Consider the following 23,580-nt stretch of genomic DNA (forward strand, 5'->3'; position numbering starts at 1 on the left):
TGAGAAATATGCAGGAAACTTGGAAAAAATGGCCTCTAGAATCCTTTCCAGCATTTGCGTTTTCTTTGAAACACGGATGTGAGTGCTTTACGTGTTTAGGACTCTCACATGTATTCACAAGTTCCAGATCCAATTCCTACATACTTCTCACACTGACATTTGTACAACCTGCTTTTCTATAGCCTCATTTATTAGCTGTATATCCATATCGATTTTTTTTCTTTAAAAGGCATGTATTTTATTATTTATTTATTTATTTATTCATTTAGTATGGGGGTGGGAGGGGAGATGTTCCACAATACACATCTGGAGGACCATGGACGACTTGCAGAAGCAGTTCTCTCCCCTAGCAACCATGTAAATCCTGAGGATCAAACTCAGATCGTAAGGATTGGCAGCAAGGGCTCTTAACCAATGGCCTATCTCTCTGGCTTTGCATCCCAGTATAGCTGCTTCTCAGCTTATGTTAAGAGTCACATTTTATAAACCCACCATCACTTGAGAACACGTTAACTCAGGGGAGCATTTAATACTCTCAAGGTAGTAGACATCCTATGCCAGTATCAGTTTGCTGTACAGCATCTGTTGCTTAGCCTTGAGAAGACCCAGCTGCCAGAAAATTATGGCTTGTTAAAGGCAGTCATCAGCAGGACAGGGCACAGCAGTAATACTGCTGGTCCAGTGAAAAATCAACCAAGATGAACCACCATAAACTGAAAGATAATACAGATGCCCTATAGTTACTTCCTTTGCTATGCAAACTGTTCTACCTAAGTCCCTGTTTGTTAAGGGTACAATACTTTTCTTAGGGAGTCCCTATTAAAAATATCCCTGATGGTTTCTTCTTTATAAAACTACTGTCTAGTTCTGTGGATTCTTCTTTAAAGACTGATCTTTCCTCTGCCATACTGCCTGCTCAAAGACTCCATCAAATTGCCTATTATTTGAATTTGTACTTGTTTCATTCGGCATGATGTACTGACATTTCTTCCCCATTCCAAAATCTGCAAATTATCTATAAGGTGGCTCTAATTCCTGGGGCTTCTCTGAGCACAATTTTACAGATAGTGGACTTAAATAGTCTCAGCAACACGGGTCTTATTTTATATTTCCTCTCCAAAGCCCTAGAAGCTATCTTTGCAAAAACTGAACACTACATTTGTAATTGTACCCGCAGATGTTGCTGCAATTGACTGCAGCTTTAATTAAGAAAAACATACTCTGCTATTTAAAAACAGTCCCTTAAATACAGCTCCTAGCTGAAATCTTCCAGCATCCAGCCATCCCACCCCTTCCAGTGGCCTGATGTTCGACGGGGGAGGAGCCAGGAGCAAGCTGGCTCTGGGAAGCTGGAGAGCGCGGGATGGGGAAGTCCCGGAAGTCACTGACCAGAGAGTCTCGGCGGGTTCACTCTGGGCAGTGGTCCCAAAAACTACAGGCTCTTCAGCGGGGCGGGGACCGCTCCCGGCCCCGTCTTGGGGGCGAACCCGGATCGAGAGAGGCGGGTGGGACGCTCCCAGAGGTCCAGGGCGATTGGCAGACGCGGATGAGGGGCGGTGGAGCTTTAGGAGAGGAGCTAACAGGTCGACAGAGCAGACGGCGTGCTGATTGGACGGCACGGAAGGAGCTGGACCAGATCTGGCCGCTCATTGGTCTCAGCAGGCGGAGGAGGCGTGGCCAGCGCGCGCGGGAGGGAGGGCGAGAGAGCGGGGCCGGCCCGCCCGAGAGACGGTCGGGCTACGAGCGCGGCGGGAGCGCGTTCCAGCTCGGGCCCCGGTGCTATCCTCCGGTCCGCCGCGCTCCGGCCTGGGGTCTCGGGGAGGGAAGCTCGGTGAAGCGGGCGTGGGGAGCAGGGCGAAGGGGACGAGGCGCGCTGCGCTGCCGCCCGGTCCTCACCGGGTGCTGCGGGCCCCGGGCGCGCGGGGCTCCGCGGCGCGCGCACTATGCGGGCGGATTGCCGGCCGCCGCGATGGCGAGCCGGGCGCCGCTGAGAGCCGCGCGCAGCCCCCAGGGTCCCCGAGGCCCGGCCGCGCCCGCCGCCACCGGCCGGGCCGCGCTGCCCAGCGCCGGCTGCTGTCCCCTCCCTCCTGGCCGCAACTCCTCCTCCAGGCCTCGGCTGCTCCTTCTGCTGCTCCTACTGCTCCAGGACGCTGGAGGCCAGCAAGGTGAGTGGTGGCCAGCACCGGTCGGCCTCCTGAGGCTCTTGGCTGTTGGAGGAACCTGCCCACGAACCCAGAGATGCAGAGACACCACACTGGCGAGGCTGATGTGGCGGGGGCCGGGCCGGGGTGGTGGTGCCGCCCGGTGTCTCAAGTTTGTGTCGCTTTACTTTTCCGCAAAGCCATTCATTTCTGTGAAAGAGGGACGTATGAGACCCTGCCGTGGAGGCCTCCTTGCTGTCTCCTTCTGGACTGATGGACGGAGTAGGGAGCAAATTGAAAAGCATCTTGAGCTTATTAAAGACAGGAAAGTGATTGCTGTTCTTAGGGATAGCGCTCAGGTTCTAACGCGAATGAAGCAAATTGCAGTGCTCTCTAGAGCCTTGCTTGCGTTTGCAATTCGTTCTTCAGAGCACCTGCCCATTACTGAGGACGGTGGTTTGTAGATCGGCTTGATCAAACACAGAAGTGGCCCAGAGGAGCGGTCCACTACCAAAAGCGCAAACTTTCTCAGAAAGTGACAAAGCTTTTTTTCCTTCTACAGTCCCATTCCAGAAGCCGGCACAACTGTTGGTTGATAAATCATCAACAGTAGAAAGAGAATACAGGACTGAACTTTTTAATGTTGCTGCTTTGGGCAGCGTACCACATTCTGTTTGGCTTTATTTCTTCCATGGCTTTTCTTGTTACTAATTGCTAGAAAGAGTTTCTTGAAATACATTTTCCATTTCTCAGTTCAGCTTCCCACTGTGTGCACTTTTTGTCAGTAAGGAATACCTTCAAGGTCATGGGATTGTCTCTTGAGAAGGTGCAGCCTTGATGGATGTGTGAGAGGTAATCTCTAAGGGAAATACGTAAACTGTACTCTTTAATAGTCACATTTAAACTGAGCAACCTAAGGTTTAGAGGTCTAATAGGCAGATTTCAGTCAGCGCTTACTGTTTTAGAGTGTGGAAGCCTCTGAAGTTTTGGCATCTATGTGTGTGTTTTTCTTTCTCATGGTGGGGAGACAGACTTATATGGCTACAGAAGCTTACTGTGTGGGGGAGGCCCGGGACTAAGTGGTTTGTGTAAATCAGTGCATTTAACACACAGCTTGGTGAGATGGTTAACCCGTTCCCAGCAGACGGAAACCGATGCACAGTGAATACAGCATATTTTAATGTAGAAAGGAATATGACCATTTAAGCAGTACGTACACTCCTGTGTTTGAACATTTCTAGATGGCTTACATCTAGAATTTCACGTCATGTTTAAAACAAATCTTCGAGTAACAGAGTCAGCTATATAGGACACCGTTATCTTTTGGAGTAGTCATTCCCAGACTGTTGTAACATGCAACATTATCTTATTTAAAATGATTTTTGAATCATTTTAGTCAGCACTGTAACAATATATTTGTCTCCCATGGCCAAAAGATACCAAAACAAATAGAAATAATGTTAGAGAGCATAAAAAGACATGTTTTTTTTTTTTTATTCTTCAAAATTGGGTAGTTTTGTTTGTCTAATACCTTTGTATCAATTTTCTGTCTTGCTCATAAGTGAATGCATGTCTCTTTCATAGATTAAGTAAATGAACCAGTAACACACAGTTTTACAAAGGGAAAGCATAATGTGTTTATCAATTATTAAACACGAGTTACTAAGTTAGTAAATTAAGGACTAGTTTGGTGAGTATCTGAAAATTGAGAAATTGTATGAGAGGAGAATTCCCTGATATTTTTTAAAAAAAATTTCTCCCTCTGAGGGCTCTAGTGCTGCTTGCAGTGAAATTTCTTTGAAGTTAGTCTTAACTAAGATAACACATTCCTTCAGGGTCAGCTGACATTCCCTCACTCAGGATGTGAATCTCTTAAACACCTCTAGACGTTTTCATATGAGAATGCCCATGTGTTCCAAGGTGGACTTTGTATTCTCTTAAGAAGCCTTGGGAAGAAGCTTGGAAGGAATAATGTGACCTTATCAGCTGTCTCTGAGTGATAAAACCTTTCCAAATGTCTGCTACTTGCATGTAGTTATAATGAAAAATAAACCGAAGAAAATAGGCTGGCTGAATCAGTCTTGCTCCCCACGCAGCCTACCAGGTACAAACATATTCCGTGTCCATGGGAGTGCATAAGTGCATTTTTATCTTCCTGACACTGTTTTGAAATGATGCTGTCTCTTGCCTTTGTTCTACTTAAGGCCATACATAGCTCTTTCTCAGCAGATTTCCTGCCCAAAAGTGATTTTTCTTTATCCTTGGGTTAGAATAAAGTTCATGACATTTTCGAAAACCTAATTCTTCACAATGATGTATCATAACTAACTAGTATTCTTTAAATTAATAAATAGACTTGGTTTACTTACATATATTTATAATATAGACATTTTAGATGCAGCTTATATACATGAATTCTAAAATTCATGGTAAGTTCACCTTCAAATCTTTATATTAAGATCATTTTCAAAACCTTTTTTTAAAAAAATATACATCTTTTTAACAGAACTGAAATTAGTAGAGCTTAGCCTGATTGCATATTTGCTGCTGTAATACATTTTCATAATAAGCAGTTAATACTCTACTGTGATAGAATTTCTATCTCCAGTTTACATTATGACTAGGAATTTGGGTCACCTCATCTCAGTAACCCAGCTTCCTCATTTATATTACAGAAGACTTGTCTACCTTGTGGGCTAGAATGTGACTTGGAAATTATATGATACCAGAATATAATTAATTTTTAAAATCCATTAAGAGTGATTTGTTTACAGCCATTCATATGGCATGTTGTCAAGGACACTGATTTTGCAATTTAATAACCTATGAAACAGGTCAGGTTGATTCTTTGAGAGAGTCATTTCAGTTAAACAGTCGTACTTGTCATTGATGCATGGGGAAGTTTTATTCTGGTAAGCAGTACCTTCATTGGCTTGTGTGATGCTAAGGAGGTCCAGAATTTACAAATTGTCAGAAATGAAGAACTTCTTCCTCAGCAAAGAAACATTTATAATTATCCATACTAGGTAGATTTAGAATTTTCTGTCTTCTCTTGGTTTGACAAAACATGCTGCAACAAGCCAGCTTGCCATCCTAGCTCTTGGCTGAAGCAGGGGAGTCAGGGCTTTCTGATTAGCTACACCATCCATCTTGTGAGACCCTACCTCAAAAAGCTATCAACCAACCACTCGACCAGTGGTTCTCAGCCTGTGGCTCACAGCCCCTTTGGGATTGAACGGCCCTTTCACGGGGTTCACATATCAGATATCCTGCATATCAGACATTTACATTACTGTTCATAATCGTAGCAACATTGGAGCGATGAAGTAGAAACAAAAATAATGTTACACGGTTGGGTCAGCCCAGCATTAGGAACTGTTTTAAAGGGTCTCAGCATTGGGAAGATTGGGAACCACTGTGCTAAACCAAAACAGGGCTCTTTTATGTAGCTCTAATCTGAGGCTGTCTGTCTTTGACTTTTCCTAATCATTCTCAGCTTAGGTCATCCCTCCAAATGACCAAGATATGGAAGTAGGTGCCCGATATTTGCATGTGTTTAATCCAGGTTCAACAGAGTAATTTATGTAGTTGTAGTCTAACGAGCAATATGAATGTAAGACTGTAAATGGTGACCCAGGATTAAATACATACAAGTAGACAGTGGCTGTTTGGAAGAGTGTGGAACGCTGGCCTAGGATGAGGAGTGATAGATAGTCCCACTGCCCAAATGTGACTTCTGAGACAGGAAGTGAGCCAGGCTAGCAGCTTTTCTTGCGGGGTTCCTGCTTTGTTTGGTTTTAGATAACTTTTTCACAACTTTGCAGCCACAGCACTTCATATATATCTTAGAAAATATTTTACAGAAGATAGTGTTAATGTAAAGAAAAAAATCTCAGATGGTAACGATCCACAGTTGTCTCTTACTTTATCAATTTTTCATTCCCCCTTCTCTAGTCACATAGTTTCATAATTTTAACACAGGCAAACATATTTATAAAACACCAGCAAATTATAAAATGTAAAATTTTATCACAAGGAATTCACTTTTTATGAAGCTGTCACATCACTTAAGCTTTCATTTTCAGTATTTTCTTTTACATTTTATTAAATTTGTCACTCGGGAGAGAATGTTTAAGAAAGTATTTCACTTGAAAATGTTAGTTTAATAAAGTATATCATGATAAGTTTCCAGGTCATTATTTGGACTAAATCAACATAATTCAAGAGCATGGGAAAGTATTCAGATAGGCTAGTTTTAATGAAAGCCAGTATAATGGTGACTTCTAAAAGTTACTGAACTTTGCTTGCTAAATCAGCCCACAGTCTGAAGACAGCAGTTGAACGACAGTGGTCCAGAATTCTCTGCAAGACTTTTGTTAAGTACCTTTAGCTTTTGGGTTAAATTGTATTGTTTGGGATGTGTGAGGAGTTACCAGTATTCTGTTTAATTTTCATCAAGAACTGGGAGTGGGGTAGCCACCCTGCACTCTCAGGAGAACATTCATGTGTCATTCAGTACAACCCTGTAACATTCAGAGGAGATAAAACAGCACCTTGTCTTCAGACACTCCACAAACAAATTGAGCAAGTAATTATGTTCCACTGAGTGCCATGCACAGTGGTATGGATTACAGGAGACATTTTACAATGACTGGGGAAGGAAGCCAAGGCTTTGTTGATACGTAGTTTTAGGTGGCTGGGCTTTTCAGGATTGGCAGATGTTTGAGAAGTGGTGATGGTAGACTCAACAGAAGGGAGTCAAAGGCCTACCCTCTTACACTGAGTAGCAAGCTTTGGCCAGTGCTCCGTGCCATCACTCCTTCCCTAGCACTGTGCCCTTTGTTTCTGCCTAGTCATTTGTCAGGTAGCAGTTGACTGGTTACTGTGAGCCAGCCCTGATCTAATGGAGTAGGATATTGCTCTTCATAGTGACCTCCCTAGCATCTGTCATCAGCTCCTGTATCACTTACAGGATGCTGTCCAAAGCCTCGGTCTCTCTGTCTCTGTCTCTGTCTCTGTCTCTCTCTCTCTCTCTCTCTCTCTCTCTCTCTCTCTCTCTCTCTCTCTCACACACACACACACACACACACACACACACACACACACTAGCGACTGGTTCTTTCCTTGGTCTTTGTTCTCACCCCATACAGCACCTGTCAACACTTTTAAGCAATTTCAGAACATTTTGTTTTAGTGTCTGTGCTGGTATCTTTATATAGCAGTGTCCTGTACCTGGAGCCCCTGCCCTTACTTTTCTTCTCTTATTAATCATATTTGAAAATCACCAAGCATTGTCCTTAGGAAGAGTTGTGTAAGCATCTCCATCCACCCATATCCAGGTTGGACTTTCTGTGCTGGGTTGAGTGTTACGTATTTTCCTACTGATAATATTTCCCCATGCTGTCTGCTATACTGAATGTTTGTATTAACCCCATATCTGCTACAGATCTGTTGTCCCAGCACATTATTTGGTGTCAGTCTTTCATGCTTTTGCCATTTGGCTCAGTCCCACGAGTAGCCATGAGTCCAGGATTTGGGCTCTTATCTCATTCCCCAAGGAATGGAGCTCTCTCCCAGGGCCTGGGAGTCTGTCGGTCTTTCCTGGGCCTACCCTCCCAGGAGTACCAGTTCTTTGCTATAGAGTCTCAGCTCTGGGAGTTCTCTCAAGCTGGAACTCTGACTATAGATTCCTTCTCTTTGATTGGCTGCTTTCAAGAACAGTGACAGCCCAAATCATTGGCAAAAAGTTGAGTGAACTCCTGTGTCCTTTCTTTCAGATTTGCACTTAAAGTTTGGTTCTAATAATTGCCACAACTCCTCCCCCCGCCCCCAGCAACTTCCTGGGAAAAATAGATCAGGAATTCCAGTCATGTTTGACTAATTATGTCAAAATTTACCAACCACACAGATTTAAACCTGTCTTCTCAGGTCTTTGAGTAAGTGAATTAGTATATGAAATTAGTCCAACTGTTCGAAACTCAGCAGTTAAACCTCCCAATTTCAAATGTGTGAGACCTACTTTTCCATTCCCTAATCTTGGTTCCCACCTCATTTACTGTTCATAGAAGTTCTGCGTGGCTCAATGCGTCAAATTCTGCGAGTAGAAGACTCAGTTATCAAGGTAAAATTGGAGGATTAGTCTATAAGTGGCCACAGTCACCTAAGCCTTAGTTCTGCCATGCACTAACTCTGTAACTCTGTGCGTCTCAGTTGTTCTTGAACTTCAGCCTCTACAGTCACAGTTGGATTGTGGTTTATCTTGTCCTCTCTTGCTTGCCAGTGTTCACATTGTATCCTAGGAGCTCACTGTCTGGATGCGAGGGGCAGCAAGGGTGGAGGCTAGGTTTTAGTCAGGACTCTTGGGATCCTAGAAACTGAAATCCAGGTCTGCTGAATGTAGAGTAGAACCTACTGGATTTTAGAATAGAGCTGTACCTTGCTAAGTCAAGGGAAAAGCCTGCAGTTGCTCTTCAGAAACCAAGGTTTCAGCTTCACTTTCCTCTCACAGGTTTCTCTGTGTGGAAGGGGTCATGGCTGTGGGAAGTCCCCAAGACTTGAAGTGCTAAAGTGGAATCACTCTGGGTTTTCCTTTTTGAGCAAAACATAGAAATTAGAGAGAGGGAAGAGTGAGTAGGCAGAGGGTGAGTCAGTGCCCATCCAGAACCAGGCAGCTGACCAGAGGGCATGAGGTCATATACAACTGTCCCTCAGTGCCCACCCATGGACCAGGCAGTTAACCAGAGGGCATGAGGTCATATACAACTGTCCCTCAGTGCCCACCCATGGGCCAAGCAGCTGACCAGAGGGCATAAGGTCATATACAACTGTCCCTCAGTGCCCACCCATGGACCAGGGTGCTATGTATTCCTGGCTGGCCTGATGTAAGCTATTTAGCTCAGGCCAACTTTAGGCTCTATACAGGTCTCTGTCCCCGCCTTCTGTGCATGGTAACATCTATGCATGGTAACAAGTGCCACCGCACACAGCTAAGTTTTATTGAATCCACTCAATTGCCCTGGGTATAAATCCCATTTAGGTGAGCTTACATAAAGTTGTGGAAAGTCTCAGAAGTTATCGGGGTTTGCTTCTGAATTAAGCATGGTGTGTTAAGACTGTTTTATTCTTGTCCGTGGCTGTCCACGTGAGTAGAGTGCATTGACAGATAACCATGCCAAGCTGACATAAATGTGCGTAATTAAGCATATTAAAATATGAACAAGGAGTTCTTGGTACAACTCACCCTCCCTGGAAATACTTGCTGTATCTGTCCTGCTATAAACTGTGTGGACAGGGCCCACCATGCCATGCAAAAGCTGTCCATTGTCAGCTTGGGTATACTGAATGTGAAATACTGTGGGACAGCTGAGCAGAAGTTGGTGATCTTATAATTAGATAATGGATTTTGAGGCTTGGGATAAAGATGAAGAGATCTAGAACTTTCCAAGTGAACAAGCTGCTCAGTTGGAGTAGAAATAATTAGTAAAGAGCAACTCTCAGGAATTTATTATCATCCTCATAAGACCAGAGACCATCTGGGCCTCTGAAGTCGCTATACATTCCTAAAGTAACAAGGCATTGTTCTTCCTGTTAATTGGCTAGATTGTAGCCAAAGTATAAACGGGTCAACACAAAAGAAGACAAAGGCCGTTCAGATGTATTTTCAGGAGTGTTATTGTGCTATTGTGAGAATAGTCCCCACCAGTGTGGATTAAGAGCATGAGTGTGAATTCTGCCCTTGCTACCAGGTGTGCTCATACAATAAATCACTGGATTCTTACCGTTGCCATTTTACAGAGAGTAAAACCGTAGCATAGCTAGAGCAGCTAACCTCAAGGTCACAGTGAGTCCTTGAGAATGGACTTCTGAGCTTGCTATAGAATTCTCAATAGTTTAACCATGGGGTCCTGGGTAAAGTCTTTCTCTCTCTTTCTCTCTCTCTCTTTCTCTCTCTGTCTGTGTGTGTGTAGTAGTGACGATCTGCATTCCTTTTCAATTCAGATCTGTAAATTATTGCATGGGTCGGATAACCTATGGGGGCTTATGCCTAGAAAAGACTAATTCGTCTTCTCCTTTAATTACCTGCAGCTCTTTATCTAGAGTGGGGCCCATGAGCTGTCCCTGTGTACATTGGTATGTCATGTCAGCTGATGTTGTCATTGTTCAAGTCTAGTTTAGGTAACCATATTTTGGAGATTTAATGGGTGTGGTTTCACTAAATACATACACAAATGAGCAACACTAAGTGGACTCAGGAGGCTCTATTTGTCTATGCACATGTGATGCATGCATACACACACAATCTGTAACTGATAACTAAAGAAGAGGTTATGGGGACCTGGAGAGGTGACTCAGTGGATAAGAGCACTCACTGCTCTTCTAAAGGTCCTGAATTCAATTCCCAGCACCCAGATGTCAGCTCACAACCGTCTGATACCATCTTCTGGTGTGAAGATGTACATGTAGAAAAATACCACTATGTTTGTAAATTCCTAAATAAATGTTTAAAACTTGAATAAAAATAAGAGGAGGGGCGCAGAGGAGTTGGAGAGGAGAGAGGAGGATGTAAATACAGTACTCGTATGAAATTCCCACACATAAATACTAAAGATCACATGGAGGGGTAAGTTTAGGACAAGAGGATGATGGGATTGTTTAGTTTTCTAAAAATTTCCATTGACACTGCATCCATATCTACCTTATATTTAGTATTAAGAAAATAAATAAGAGAAAGGGGCCACCAAGCAATAAAATAGGAGGCACAGAGCCAATGTGAGAAGCCAGCACAGGGAATGCGTCCACCTGCTGGCATTCTGGGAGAGGCAGCACTGGATATTAAGGAACAGTGACTGCCAGAGAGAGTGTGAAGATTGGCAGTGTGGGGAAGGGGTGATGGGAAGGAGAGAGATATGTGGCATGGCCATTAGCATCCAGTGATGTATTTGCCTAAACCCATAGAATGTGCAGGACCAAGAAGGGTGTAAACTGAGCTCTGAGAGATGATGCGTCTGTTGCGATCAGTCAGTTCTAACCAGCCCTTCGTGATGAGCCTAATGCTAAAGCTTAAAGCTGCTCTAGGAAAGAAGTCTACTTAATAGTGTCACTGTGTGCGTGGAAGAGCTATCATGTGAGAATGACAATCAAAAGGAAAGTACTCCACCAGCATTAACATCAGAGCTCACTTTTGGAACACAGCACACTACCAGGGACAAAGACCAGTAAGTGAAATGAAGTTATAGTTAAGATATTCGGCTTAGGAAACCTGGGAGTCTTAGGTTTGCCTCGAATTTCTAGTCTGAAAATTCACAGTGTGAAAAAAACTGCACTGTAGGCAAATGAAACTGGATGAATCGCTAATAGTTGTATCTTTTCTCTGTGAACTTTTCTCCTGCTCACTAAGTGCTGTGTGTTTTTCTAACCATCGAACGGGTGTGTTCCGAGGTATGACAAAAGCGATGCTTAGAGGCAGTTCAGTCAGACTCACCATTTCACTATACAACCAAAGTCCTTGAAAACTCTGGACAAGTTTCAGTGTAATGAAAGTTCCATTGCTCCCCATTTGGGGCATATTTCTACAGGTTTGCAGCATCTGTGTTTGCTGTGGTAAAAGAATACATAGGGCTCCTATTGTTAAAATTTGGCAACTATATTATTTATTAGTAACCGTATCACTAGTGTGCAAGGGTGGCTGGACCATCACAGCACACACTTGTCTAAAAACCATACCTGGTTTGGAGTTTGGATAAAACAGCCTGAAATAAACTGTATTCCTAGTTGGATTATTTCACAGACATTTGAATATGTTCAATGTTTTCCTTGGGGAAACTCTTAAAAAATCGAAACAAAAGAAAATCATTCAGTTATTTTCCTGGAACAGTATCAAGATTTGTTATCTGGCTTAACACGTCTGACCGTGCACTCTTCAGAGGAAGTGAATGCATGTTCTCTAAGTAATCGTAGGGGACGCCTGCAGCAGCGGGGCAGTCGGATCAAGTTCCAGTGTTCTTCCCCTGACAGAAATACATTCAAGATGAAAAGTGCACAATAACAGCATCTACCCTTTCTGGTCAGTTATAGTCTAGAGGAGACCATCAGGGAAGGAGAAGGAAGTTGGAGGTGATGGCGGTGATGGTGGAGTTTGCCCAAATTGTAGTGCTGTAGGGTTGAGAGTGTTGTCTGGTTATCTTTCTGTGGTGGTACTTATACCTCATCCGTTCTGTCATGTAAGCAAACATGGGTAAGAGTGGGTAGTGTATGCTAGGCACAGAACATCACTGCTATCAGAATACACTAGTCTCCAAATCTGGGGACAGTACACCATTAAAAACAAAGGGTTCACTTGCTTCAGATACTGAGAAGTGGGAGATAGGACTCTCCACACACTAGCTGCACCCTGAGTGAGTTGAGCTGCACTGTCCTTTAGCTAGATAAGCACAGCCAGGGACTAAGACACTGGTTTTCTAGCCTTGGTCCTAAGTCATACTCTTGAATCTCAGTCTACTCACACTTCAGGCCATTCATTCTCTGGTCCATGCTGAGAGGCGTGGGTAGCACTCCAGCCTCTGCCTCGGCTGTCTGGAACAGCCCTCTGCCTCCATTAGAGATGACTGAAAACATGCTGTGCTGCCTGGGACCCTCTGCTGCTGTCAGCAAGTTAGATGGCCTTGATAATTGTCTAGGGCTTGGTTCCACTTTTAAATATTTTTACATACTTCAGGTGTTTTCATAGATCAACTTTAGTTTTAACACTCATAAAAATAATCAGGAAATCATTGCTTCTTCTGAAGTGAAAGCAAGGACCTGGTTTTCCTTGTCTTGAATTTAACATGGGGCCTTTCAGTGGTGGGAAGCATTTTCCACTCTGCAGGTATGGACCTTTCAGTAGTGGTTCTCAACCTTCCTAAGGCTGGGACCTTTTAATACAGTTTCTCCTGTTGTAGCAATTCCCCCCAGCCATAACATTATTTTTGTTGCTATTTCATAACTGCAATGCTGCTACTGTTCTGAATCATTACATAAATATCCAGTATTTCCGGTGGTCTTAGGTGGCCCCTGTGAGGGGTTATTCAGCTCTGAGGGGGTTGTGACCTACAGGTTCAAGAACCACTGCTTTAGTCGGTTAAAGAGAGTCCAGCAGGTCAGGAGTCTGTATGCCAGCATGCGGAGAGCCACAGTGTAAATGTATTTCTTCACTGAAAGCAACAGGAAAACAGACAACTGCTGGCCTAGTAGGTATGGGTGCTCTGCCTGGTGACCCCCTCGAACTGAGCTGTCTGGACACATAGGTGATGGCAAATTCTGTCTAGTTGGGTTAAATTTATCACTCCTTGAAATGTAAAACATTCTAGAATGTTCACTGCAGCAGACTGGAGACATCTTTTTAACTGGGGCTTCTGGTGCACATCATCTGCCTGGAGAGGAGGGAGTGCTGAGCTCCAGCACATATTTTAGAGCATTCTTGGCACACTGCTGTAGACTCGTTGGCTATGCCCTCCCTCCCCCGACACAAGAGTTTGAAAAAAGTCAGCTCTTGTTTTAATTGCTTTCATCCTCACCAGGCATGTGGAAGGCCTGTTTCCATCAATTATTAGGTATTTTGTTAACTTTAAACTACTGTTAATGGTGGAGAAAACAAGAAACAGTCTCTATACTTTACTGAAAATGGTACTCTTTGGTAACGTTGATTTTAAAATAACAATCTCAAGTTGACTGATAGTCTGCAGAGGAATCCGTGAACCCAGATGGTATGTCACAGTCATGTCTGAGTTGTCAGCAGGTGACTCTTGACTTTGAGAATTCCATTACACTTCCAAGGTTCTGCATATCAAAAATAGCATAATCTGACATGTTTAATTATCTATCAGAGAATTGTTTTTTAAATATTGAAACGCTTCTAGGAACCACAAGCTAGTTTCAAATGTTAGATACTATTTTAGGGCAGTTGTTTTTGCCTCTGGAAGGGAAAATGTTAATGACTGTTCAAAAGGTACTTGTATTTCAGTTGCTTATTTTCACACTGGAGGTTTTTATAGCCTTATGATTTTACTCTAGGTTATATATCCAAGAGAGGCAGAGAGAGGCAGAGAGAGGGAATTTTATGGTAGCTTTGGAAGGAAATGGTATTTTTTTTATTATGTAAGAGCCTGTTTTACTGTAAAATCAGTGGGTGTATTTCACACCCACATTTACTTCATTCTCTCCATATTTTTTATATTATTAATCCACTATGCCTAGTTCTCGTGCATGAATGAAATCAGGGGTCGGAAATAAAGTGTAGTGTTGCCTGAAAGCTAAACTTTATATGAGAAGTGTTTGTTCAGAAAGCAGAATTTATAGTATCCCACTCAAAAGTAGAGCAGCATGCAGTACTAACATGGGTCAGAGAGTAAAACCCCAGCCGAAGCCACTGCTGCTTCAGGACCGTCAAGGGCTGCGTGTGCACTGTTGCTGCTTTGTGGAAATGAAACTGCCTTTTGGTAAATTGAAGTTACTCTATTGCTGTCAGTGACTGCACACTTCCTTGCCCCACCTCTCACTTGCCCTATACTACTAAGCTGTTGTAACATTTAATTTGTTCTAGTGAATGAAACGCATAGTACATGGTTAGGTAATAACATGAGGGGAATTCTGTTACCACCATCTATGCCTGTAATGATTAAGTTAAACCCACAAGTGTCAATATTAATGTTTTCTATAAGTTCTATACTATTTCAAAAGATGATAATGAATAGTTCTTTTAAAGGCGAAAACCCCATTATTTAAAAAGGGATGTATTTGGATGGATCACAGGGCCCCCAATGGAGGAGCTAGAGAAAGTACCCAAGGAGCTAAAGGGATCTGCAACCCTATAGGTGGAACAACATTATGAACTAACCAGTACCCCAGAGCTCTTGACTCTAGCTGCATATGTATCAAAAGATGGCCTAGTTGGCCATCACTGGAAAGAGAGGCCCATGGACTTGCAAACTTTATATGCCCCAGTACAGGGGAACGCCAGGGCCAAAAAGTGGGAGTGGGTGGGTAGGGGAGTGGGGGGGGGAGTGTATTGGGGACTTTTGGATAGCATTGGAAATGTAAATGAGGAAAATACCTAATTAAAAAAAATTAATTCTCAAAAAAAAGGGATGTATTTATCATCCTATTAAAAAGAGACTCACTGAATCTCGTTGTTACTGAATGTTGAACATTACTTTGGGAGCAACAGCTGAATCTTTGTACATTTTGTTAATGACTTCTATACTCAGTTAAAAATCATCTGTGAGAAAGTTAAGATGCAAACAATATGCTGTTACTAAAACTTGATATTCAGTTGCTGAAGAAATTTCTGAAACAAAGTTATCCTGCTGTTAAGATATTAAAGTCATTTCTGCAGTCAGCCATTGACTTTGTGTCTCTTCCTTTTTATTATGAGAGACAAATTTGGGAGGAGAAGTCACACAGCCCAATTTCAATGGAATATCGAATGAAACTTCACCAAATCTAGCTGTAGTTCCTTGTCTGAAGATGGCCAATTGTCTAGGACATCTTGCCATGTGTTAGTGTTTTCTCAAAATCCTGCCCCTGCTCATAGAGACTTTAGCAGCTGGTCACATTATGTTTACTTTGAGTGGTTACTGTAAATACATGGTGATAGTCTCTTAACAATAGGATTTATTATGGTATGTCTTTAAGTACTGCATAACTGTATGTTCACATGGAAAGTCCTTTGAACTTTAGTACTAAATTATAGTACTTTGAATTGTGTTCATCATTGTTGATTTTGACTTGCCTTCTCTTGGCTCCTTCTCTCCATCTTGAGTAGATGTGCTAAGAACCGTGTTGTCTGCTGTGTTCTTTGAAAAGGAAGAACTGCCTCTGTAAATATGTGCTAGGTCTGTGTATTGACACTGATTACATGCAAGCTTGAGGAGGGAGAACCATCCATTTGGAGTTTTGTTTTTGTATTTTTAGGTGATGGATGTGGACACACTGTACTAGGCCCTGAGAGTGGAACCCTTACATCCATCAACTACCCACATACCTATCCTAACAGCACTGTGTGTGAATGGGAGATTCGAGTCAGGACGGGAGAAAGGATTCGCATCAAATTCGGTGACTTTGACATTGAAGATTCTGATTATTGTCACCTTAATTACCTGAAAATCTTTAATGGAATTGGAGTCAGCAGAACGGAAATCGGTAAGGCATTAATGCATATTATCTATTGTTTCCTTAAGTTTTAAAACTGAAGCAGTTTTTGTTACTTAATACTAACTAACTGGCACATAAAACATTGTAGACAATGTAGACATCTCAAATTGTATCTTCTTTTGTGAAGACGGGATGCTAGTCTTATTAGCACATGGTTACCCTAGTACAAGATGCACATGGTACCCTCGTGTAAGACACACTTGGTTACTTTCATGCAGGATGCCACTGTACCGCTTCTAAGAAGGTAGATTTTATGGTCCCTTTGATCGTTTTATTTATAGTCAGAGGATTCGGATATAAGTGATGCATGGTCAGGACACAGTGTAGCACACTGATCATGGGTTTGGAATCCAAACTATTCTGAATTAAAGCCTAAATCTGCCATTAGCCTGCTGTGATCTGTTGGGATCACCTGACCACTGTTTTCTCAGTTATGCATGTGTGTGTGTGTGTGTGTGTGTGTGTGTGTGTGTGTGTGTGTGTGAAGAGCCTGGAACAATGTGTGGTTGCAGATTAGGTGCAAAGAACAGAATGATGACTGTATTCCTAGTGTAAGAGCAGTGGTTCTTATAAATAAATCCCACCAACAATGGAGGAGTGTTCCTCTTTCTCCACATCCTTGCCAGCATCTGCTGTCACCTGAATTTTTGATCTTAGCCATTCTGTCTGGTTTATAATAGCCAGAAGTTGGAAAGAACCCAGATGCCCCTCAACAGAGGAATGGATACAGAAAATGTGGTACATTTACACAATGGAGCACTACTCAGCTATTAAAAAGAATGAATTTATGAAATTCCTAGGCAAATGGATGGACCTGGAGGGCATCATCCTGAGTGAGGTAACACAATCACAAAGGAACTCACAATATGTACTCACTGATAAGTGGATATTAGCCCAAAAACTTAGGATACCCAAGATATAAGATACAATTTGCTAAACACATGAAACTCAAGAAGAATGAAGACCAAAGTGTAGACACTGTGCCCCTTCTTAGAATTGGGAACAAAACACCCATGGAAGGAGTTACAGAGACAAAGTTTGGAGCTGTGACGAAAGGATGGACCATCTAGAGACTGCCATATCCAGGGATCCATCCCATAATCAGCTTCCAAATGCTGACACCATTGCATACACTAGCAAGATTTTGCTGAAAGGACCCAGATGTAGCTGTCTCTTGTGAGACTATGCCGGGGCCTAGCAAACACAGAAGTGGATGCTCACAGTCAGCTATTGATTGGATGGATCACAGGGCTCCCAATGGAGGAGCTAGAGAAAGTACCCAAGGAGCTAAAGGGATCTGCAACCCTATAGGTGGAACAACATGATGAACTGACCAGTACCCCGGAGCTCTTGACTCTAGCTGCATATGTATCAAAAGATGGCGTAGTCGGCCATCACTGGAAAGAGAGGCCCATTGTACATGCAAACTTTATATGCCCCAGTACAGGGGAACACCAGGGCCAAAAAAAAAAAAAAAAAAATGGGAATGGGTGGGTAGGGAAGTGGGGGGGAGGGTATGGGGGACTTTTGGGATAACATTGGAAATGTAATTGAGAAAAATACATAATAAAAAAAAAAAGAAGAAGCTGGAAAAAAAAAAAGAGCGGTGGTTCTCAGTTATAACTGTGTAACAGTCACCTGGGAGACTTACACACTATAGACCTGCTTTCCATCCACATCCAACAGATTGAACTTGATTGTGTGAGTCAGAAGCCTTGGAGTTATAAAAGGTTTCCAAATCTACTTTGCCTCCAAGATTTAGACGCTTTGGCTTAGAGATCACTGCCATTCTGTTACAAAAGGCTGAAACCTGTAAAGGTTTTAGTGAACTGATACAAAGTAAAGACCACTGGACTTCTCTGAGCTTATTTGGAAGCATATATTGGGATCAACATGTAACATATTTCAGAATTACAGTAGGAATGTGCTGTCATGTCCAGCTATAGTCATCCTCTGACTCCTCCATCCCTAGCTGAGTCTTTCATCCTAGCCCATTTCCTGCTGCTGATTGATAACCTCTGAGTTGTCAGAATGGTTATCCTGGTAGCTTGAGTAGCTCCTCCATACCTTCACCATACAATGTTGGGTGAGATTGTCAGAACGTATGCCTCTGGAGAGTGTGGCCACCGTGGACCTGTAGTACTGGTGGGAGATGGATGTGTAGATAGTGCTTCTGAGGGCTCTCAGGAGGACTCTGTGAGTGCAACTGAGACAGCAGTGAAAACGAACACACAGAAGATGGAAAATCAAGTATATGTGCCCATAAGGACTAAGTTAAAACTAAAATAGGAGAAGTTCTGTCAAAACAAATGGTCTCATTTCGTCCACATATTATAATGTGTAAGAGGAAGGAGGAGAATGCGAAGGAGAAGGAGCCGAAAGCTATGACTAGGTCCTGGTTACTCGGATTGAGAATTGAGGATGGCTAATTTTAAAGACATTTTAAATTTTAATTTTGCTTGCTTTTTCAATTTTTTATTTGTTTTTAATAAGGTCTTTATTGAATAGAGTTCCATCACGCCCCCCCCTCACATTTCTTCCAGCCCTTCCCATGCACCCCACTCTCAAGTTGATAGCCTCTTTTTCTTTAAGCATGTGTGTATGTGTGTGCATAAGTACATATAAATACAACCTGCTGAGTCTGGGGGAATTTTTGTTTGTGTGTATATAACTTCCGAGCTGACCACTCTGCGTTGGAAACCCAATAAGGGGACTTCCTGAGATAATCATTCTCCCAGCAGCCATTAGTAGCCTGTTAGTTTCTGTCTGGGGTGGGACCCCTGAAAATCTTCTCCCTTTCTACATTAGAATATCCCTTGCTATTGCCATGGTTCTGGTCCTGCTTATGTGGCCATTTCTAGGAGAGGCTGTTTCACTGCGTACTTCCTGGTCTTCCAGCTGTTAGAATCTTTCTGCCCCTCTTTGCCACAGACCCTCTTGGTCCCTTGTCTGCGTGGAACGGGTCTCTAGTCACAGGTGGGCAAGGAGTCGGTGGGAATTGACAGACAGACTCGACACAAGGGAGTGTGGATCTGAATGTAATTTGTCAAATTGAGCATCAAACTTTTTATACAGAAGAAAATAGGGAAGTTGGGTGACACACCAGCAAGGTACAAAAAGGTTTCTGGATTCTTAAACAAAACAGAGGAATGCAAACACAGAAGAACTGGCAGGAACCAACTGGGATAAAATTCAATGTTAACAACTGGGATCAAAAACAGCTCCACCTAAGGTCCACTTAATCTTAGAAGCCAGGGGCAAGGGCTTCGTGCCCTTGCCATAGTTCCTACTCTAGTCTATTGTATAGTCTACCTTCCCCCTGGACCGTTGTAAATACTTGTGTATGGGTGTAACTCAGCTATCTATAGTTCTAAGTATCTACTCTGGTTCCTTTTTAGGCCACAAACTTCCTTCTTTCTAGATAAAGGTAAATTTCTGTGTAGGACAGTGACTTAGGTATCCATGCCCAAGGTCGGATCAAGTACTGCCTAGAATCTAGCTTAGCTATATGTCAAAATATCAATCCTTAGGAGCACTTGTAATAAAGCAATATTAAGGGAAAGCACACAGATCCGTTTACCAACTAAAGCAAGGACATTGGAGCATTCTTTATACAGGATGCCACTGTTCCAGGAGACTAAGTTTCTGTGAACTTTTTGCCTCGGGACAGCGCCCAGGTATTCGGGGCCTGTCGTGCTTGTCACTACTGGAGTGGATGTAGCACCTCTTCTACAATGCAACCTGAACCATAAGTGCAGGAGCTGTGATATCCATTGGGACTGGACTCCCCATGATCTGTTCATGTCTGCATTGTGGCCAGTTGTGCTTTTCTGTGATGGTATCCATTTTCTGTAGAGAGACTTCTTTGAAAGGGTTGGAAGGCACACAGGACCTCTGGGTGTAAGGATAAGATTTAGAATGTCGTCAGGAACTGTGCTTGTCTAGCTGAGTGGCAGTAGTACGTTCTCTTCTAAGCTCCTTGCACTCACTATCCCTGGGAAGCTGACTGGGTTTCCAGTACCAGGATGGTTTCCCTCCTGTGCTGTGGGCTGGAAGTTCAATTAGACTCACAGGCACGCAAGTGCTATCTGTTCTATCTTTATGCATTTCTTGCCATGCTTGCAAAATTGTCATGGTCATAGGTGTTGCAGCAGGGTAGGGCAATTTATTTGCTCTCATCCCTTGACAGGTTGCATAGTATTTTCTGGGACCATGGGCACTACATCACAGAAAGGAAGCTCAAAGGTCAATCTGGTTTGAATTATTCAAGTCCTGGGTCGTAGGTGTATGGTGTTTAAAAGATATTTTTAAGCTTATTAAAGAAATTTAGGAGGCATTGGTCATTCACTGATAATAAAGAATGATTGTTTTAGGAGTAAAAATGGTTTTAAAGTATTTCTTTAAGAAAGAGGGTAAGAAAAGGGATAAGCCAAAGGGGTCATGTAGGAGCTAACATTCTAGTATTTGGGTGTTTCCAGGATAACGTTTTTAATAAGTTAGTGAATTCTGTATTTGGGCAATGAACCATGGCCTTGTGACCAGGGAAGAACAACAGAGGCCCGGAACACGTTGGGGGCATGGATTTGACATTGCTCTGTCTAGCCAGCATCCAGGAGCTCCTTGAGGGAGTCCTTCCCACCAGCCATGAGCCTGCCCAGGTTTCAACCTTCTACTTTTAAAGGCATGGAACAGAATCATACTTAGCCCTGCTGGCACGTGTTAAGTGTTTAATGGTCTCCTTTTAATCGCTTAAAGTGTTTAATAGCCACCTTTTATTTCCCATTCTTTCTGCTTTTTCCTCCCCTCCTCTACCCTTTGCACAATGTACAAAGTTGCGGGAAGGCCAAAGGACCAAGTACTGATGGCCCCTGCTGAAGCTCAGCTTTTGTGCCACATTGCCTCCTCATGCACCTGTCCCCACTGACACACATCCATGTTAATGGTAGGGATGTGTTTCCCGACACATCGCAGGGAAGTGAAATGCTTTCAAAATAGGCATTTAACATTCTGACCGGCGCCTCTTTGTACTGGATTATAGAAGAAAGGCATGCATAAGGGCTTCCAGACTCCAGCGATGTAGGTTCTGAGTTCTTTATCTTCTCTAGTCTTGACTCACTGCCCCTTCAGAACAGAGGCAGGCTCAAATACACCGCATCCATTTCAGTATTGAAACTTAGCTGTGGGGTGTTATAAGCGTTAGATTTATTCTCCCTAAGAAGGAGTAGTCTGCAGTAATCAGTTAGAGGAAACAAATAGAATGGCTTCTAGAGGAAGGACGCTTTAAGTCCTGAACTCATTAGGATGTGTTTAACTGACAAGATATCGGTTTACGCTGCAGCTGGACAGTGACCTCTTGTTCTCTTTATGTCTGTCTGTTAGCAACCTTGTTGTTTATAGCTGACTTCTGAGCTGCTAAACTGTAAAGACGATTTTGGAGTAAGTCTCTGTAGTACTACCATGAATAGAAACATTGATGCACAAGTGCCATTCTTAATGATAGAGTTTAAAACAGCTCTCCAGATCTGCAGTCTGTCCCCACTGACGCAGACTGTGTTGGAATAAGGGGAAAAGAGCCTTGACTTATATATACATATATATGTTAATCCTTAATGTAAGGCACAGAGTTTTTAAATTTATCTTGTCCAGTTTTTACAGTTCATTATTTCTTCAAGAAATCTTTTGTTCTTTTAATATACAATAAAATTAGAAATCAGAATCTTTTTTAGTTCAGGAATGGTGGGCTGCCATATCCTCTGCACACAGACTCACACATTGATGTGCAGCTATGCATAGAGCCACAGTGCATGCATGCATAAGTAATTGTATGCATACATGTTTTTATATTTAGTGGTATTTATTTAAGATGTTGAGTTCATACTGATATTTTATATGATTCATTTAATTCTTTTCTGTGTTGTCTTAGTTATGGTTCCCATTGCTGTGAAGAAACACCATAATCGATCTTGGCTCCGGGACTCCCCGAACTTAGTCTACAGGTTAGAGTGAGGGCCACAGAGGCAGACAGCTTCTGGGACAGGCGGGAGCCACAGAGCCGCTGAGGCAGCACCCTTTTGGGGCCGCAGACATCCGGCACCCTCCCAGTCGGAGGACAGTGACCTGCCCTGCAGGGAGCGCCATCTTGGCTCCGGGACTCTGCCAAGCTTAGTCTCTACAGGTCAGAGTGGGGACCACGGGGGCAGACAGCTTCTGGGACAGGCAGGAGCCACAGAGCCGCTGAGGCAGCACCCTTTTGGGGCCGCAGACATCCGGCACCCTCCCAGTCGGAGGACAGTGACCTGCCCTGCAGAGAGCGCCATCTTGGCTCCGGGACTCCGCCGAGCTTAGTCTCTACAGGTCAGAGTGGGGACCACGGGGGCAGACGGCTTCTGGGACAGGCAGGAGCCACAGAGCCGCTGAGGCAGCACCCTTTTGGGGCCGCAGACTTCCGGCACCCTCCCAGCCGGAGGACAGAGACCTGCCCTGCAGAGAGCGCCATCTTGGCTCCGGGACTCCCCGAACTTAGTCTACAGGTTAGAGTGAGGACCACAGAGGCAGACAGCTTCTGGGACAGGCGGGAGCCACAGAGCCACTGAGGCAGCACCCTTTTGGGGCCGCAGACATCCGGCACCCTCCCAGTCGGAGGACAGTGACCTGCCCTGCAGGGAGCGCCATCTTGGCTCCGGGACTCTGCCAAGCTTAGTCTCTACAGGTCAGAGTGGGGACCACGGGGACAGACAGCTTCTGGGACAGGCAGGAGCCACAGAGCCGCTGAGGCAGCACCCTTTTGGGGCCGCAGACATCCGGCACCCTCCCAGTCGGAGGACAGTGACCTGCCCTGCAGAGAGCGCCATCTTGGCTCCGGGACTCCGCCGAGCTTAGTCTCTACAGGTCAGAGTGGGGACCACGGGGGCAGACGGCTTCTGGGACAGGCAGGAGCCACAGAGCCGCTGAGGCAGCACCCTTTTGGGGCCGCAGACTTCCGGCACCCTCCCAGCCGGAGGACAGAGACCTGCCCTGCAGAGAGCGCCATCTTGGCTCCGGGACTCCCCGAACTTAGTCTACAGGTTAGAGTGAGGACCACAGAGGCAGACAGCTTCTGGGACAGGCGGGAGCCACAGAGCCACTGAGGCAGCACCCTTTTGGGGCCGCAGACATCCGGCACCCTCCCAGTCGGAGGACAGTGACCTGCCCTGCAGGGAGCGCCATCTTGGCTCCGGGACTCCGCCAAGCTTAGTCTCTACAGGTCAGAGTG

The 23,580-nt window shown here is 43.9% G+C and overlaps 1 protein-coding gene across 4 annotated transcripts in view; it reads left to right on the forward strand.

The window, feature by feature from the left end:
- The first annotated feature begins 1,736 nt into the window (after positions 1-1,736).
- The window catches only part of Dcbld2 (discoidin, CUB and LCCL domain containing 2), a 71,482-nt gene continuing 49,638 nt past the window's right edge, over positions 1,737-23,580 (forward strand). For all 4 annotated transcript variants that reach the window (XR_015045763.1, XR_003835114.2, XM_021185350.2 and 1 more), the window contains exons 1-2: positions 1,737-2,165; positions 16,089-16,316. Coding sequence is in view for 2 of the 4 variants with exons in the window: in XM_021185350.2 (XP_021041009.1) it covers positions 1,970-2,165; positions 16,089-16,316 (424 nt within the window). In the remaining 2 variants the exon portion in view is untranslated. The remainder of the gene's footprint in view (positions 2,166-16,088; positions 16,317-23,580) is intronic.

The sequence above is a fragment of the Mus caroli genome, unplaced genomic scaffold, assembly GCF_978045245.1.
Source record: "Mus caroli unplaced genomic scaffold, Mus_caroli_1 scaffold_17, whole genome shotgun sequence".
Lineage (NCBI taxonomy): Eukaryota > Metazoa > Chordata > Mammalia > Rodentia > Muridae > Mus > Mus caroli.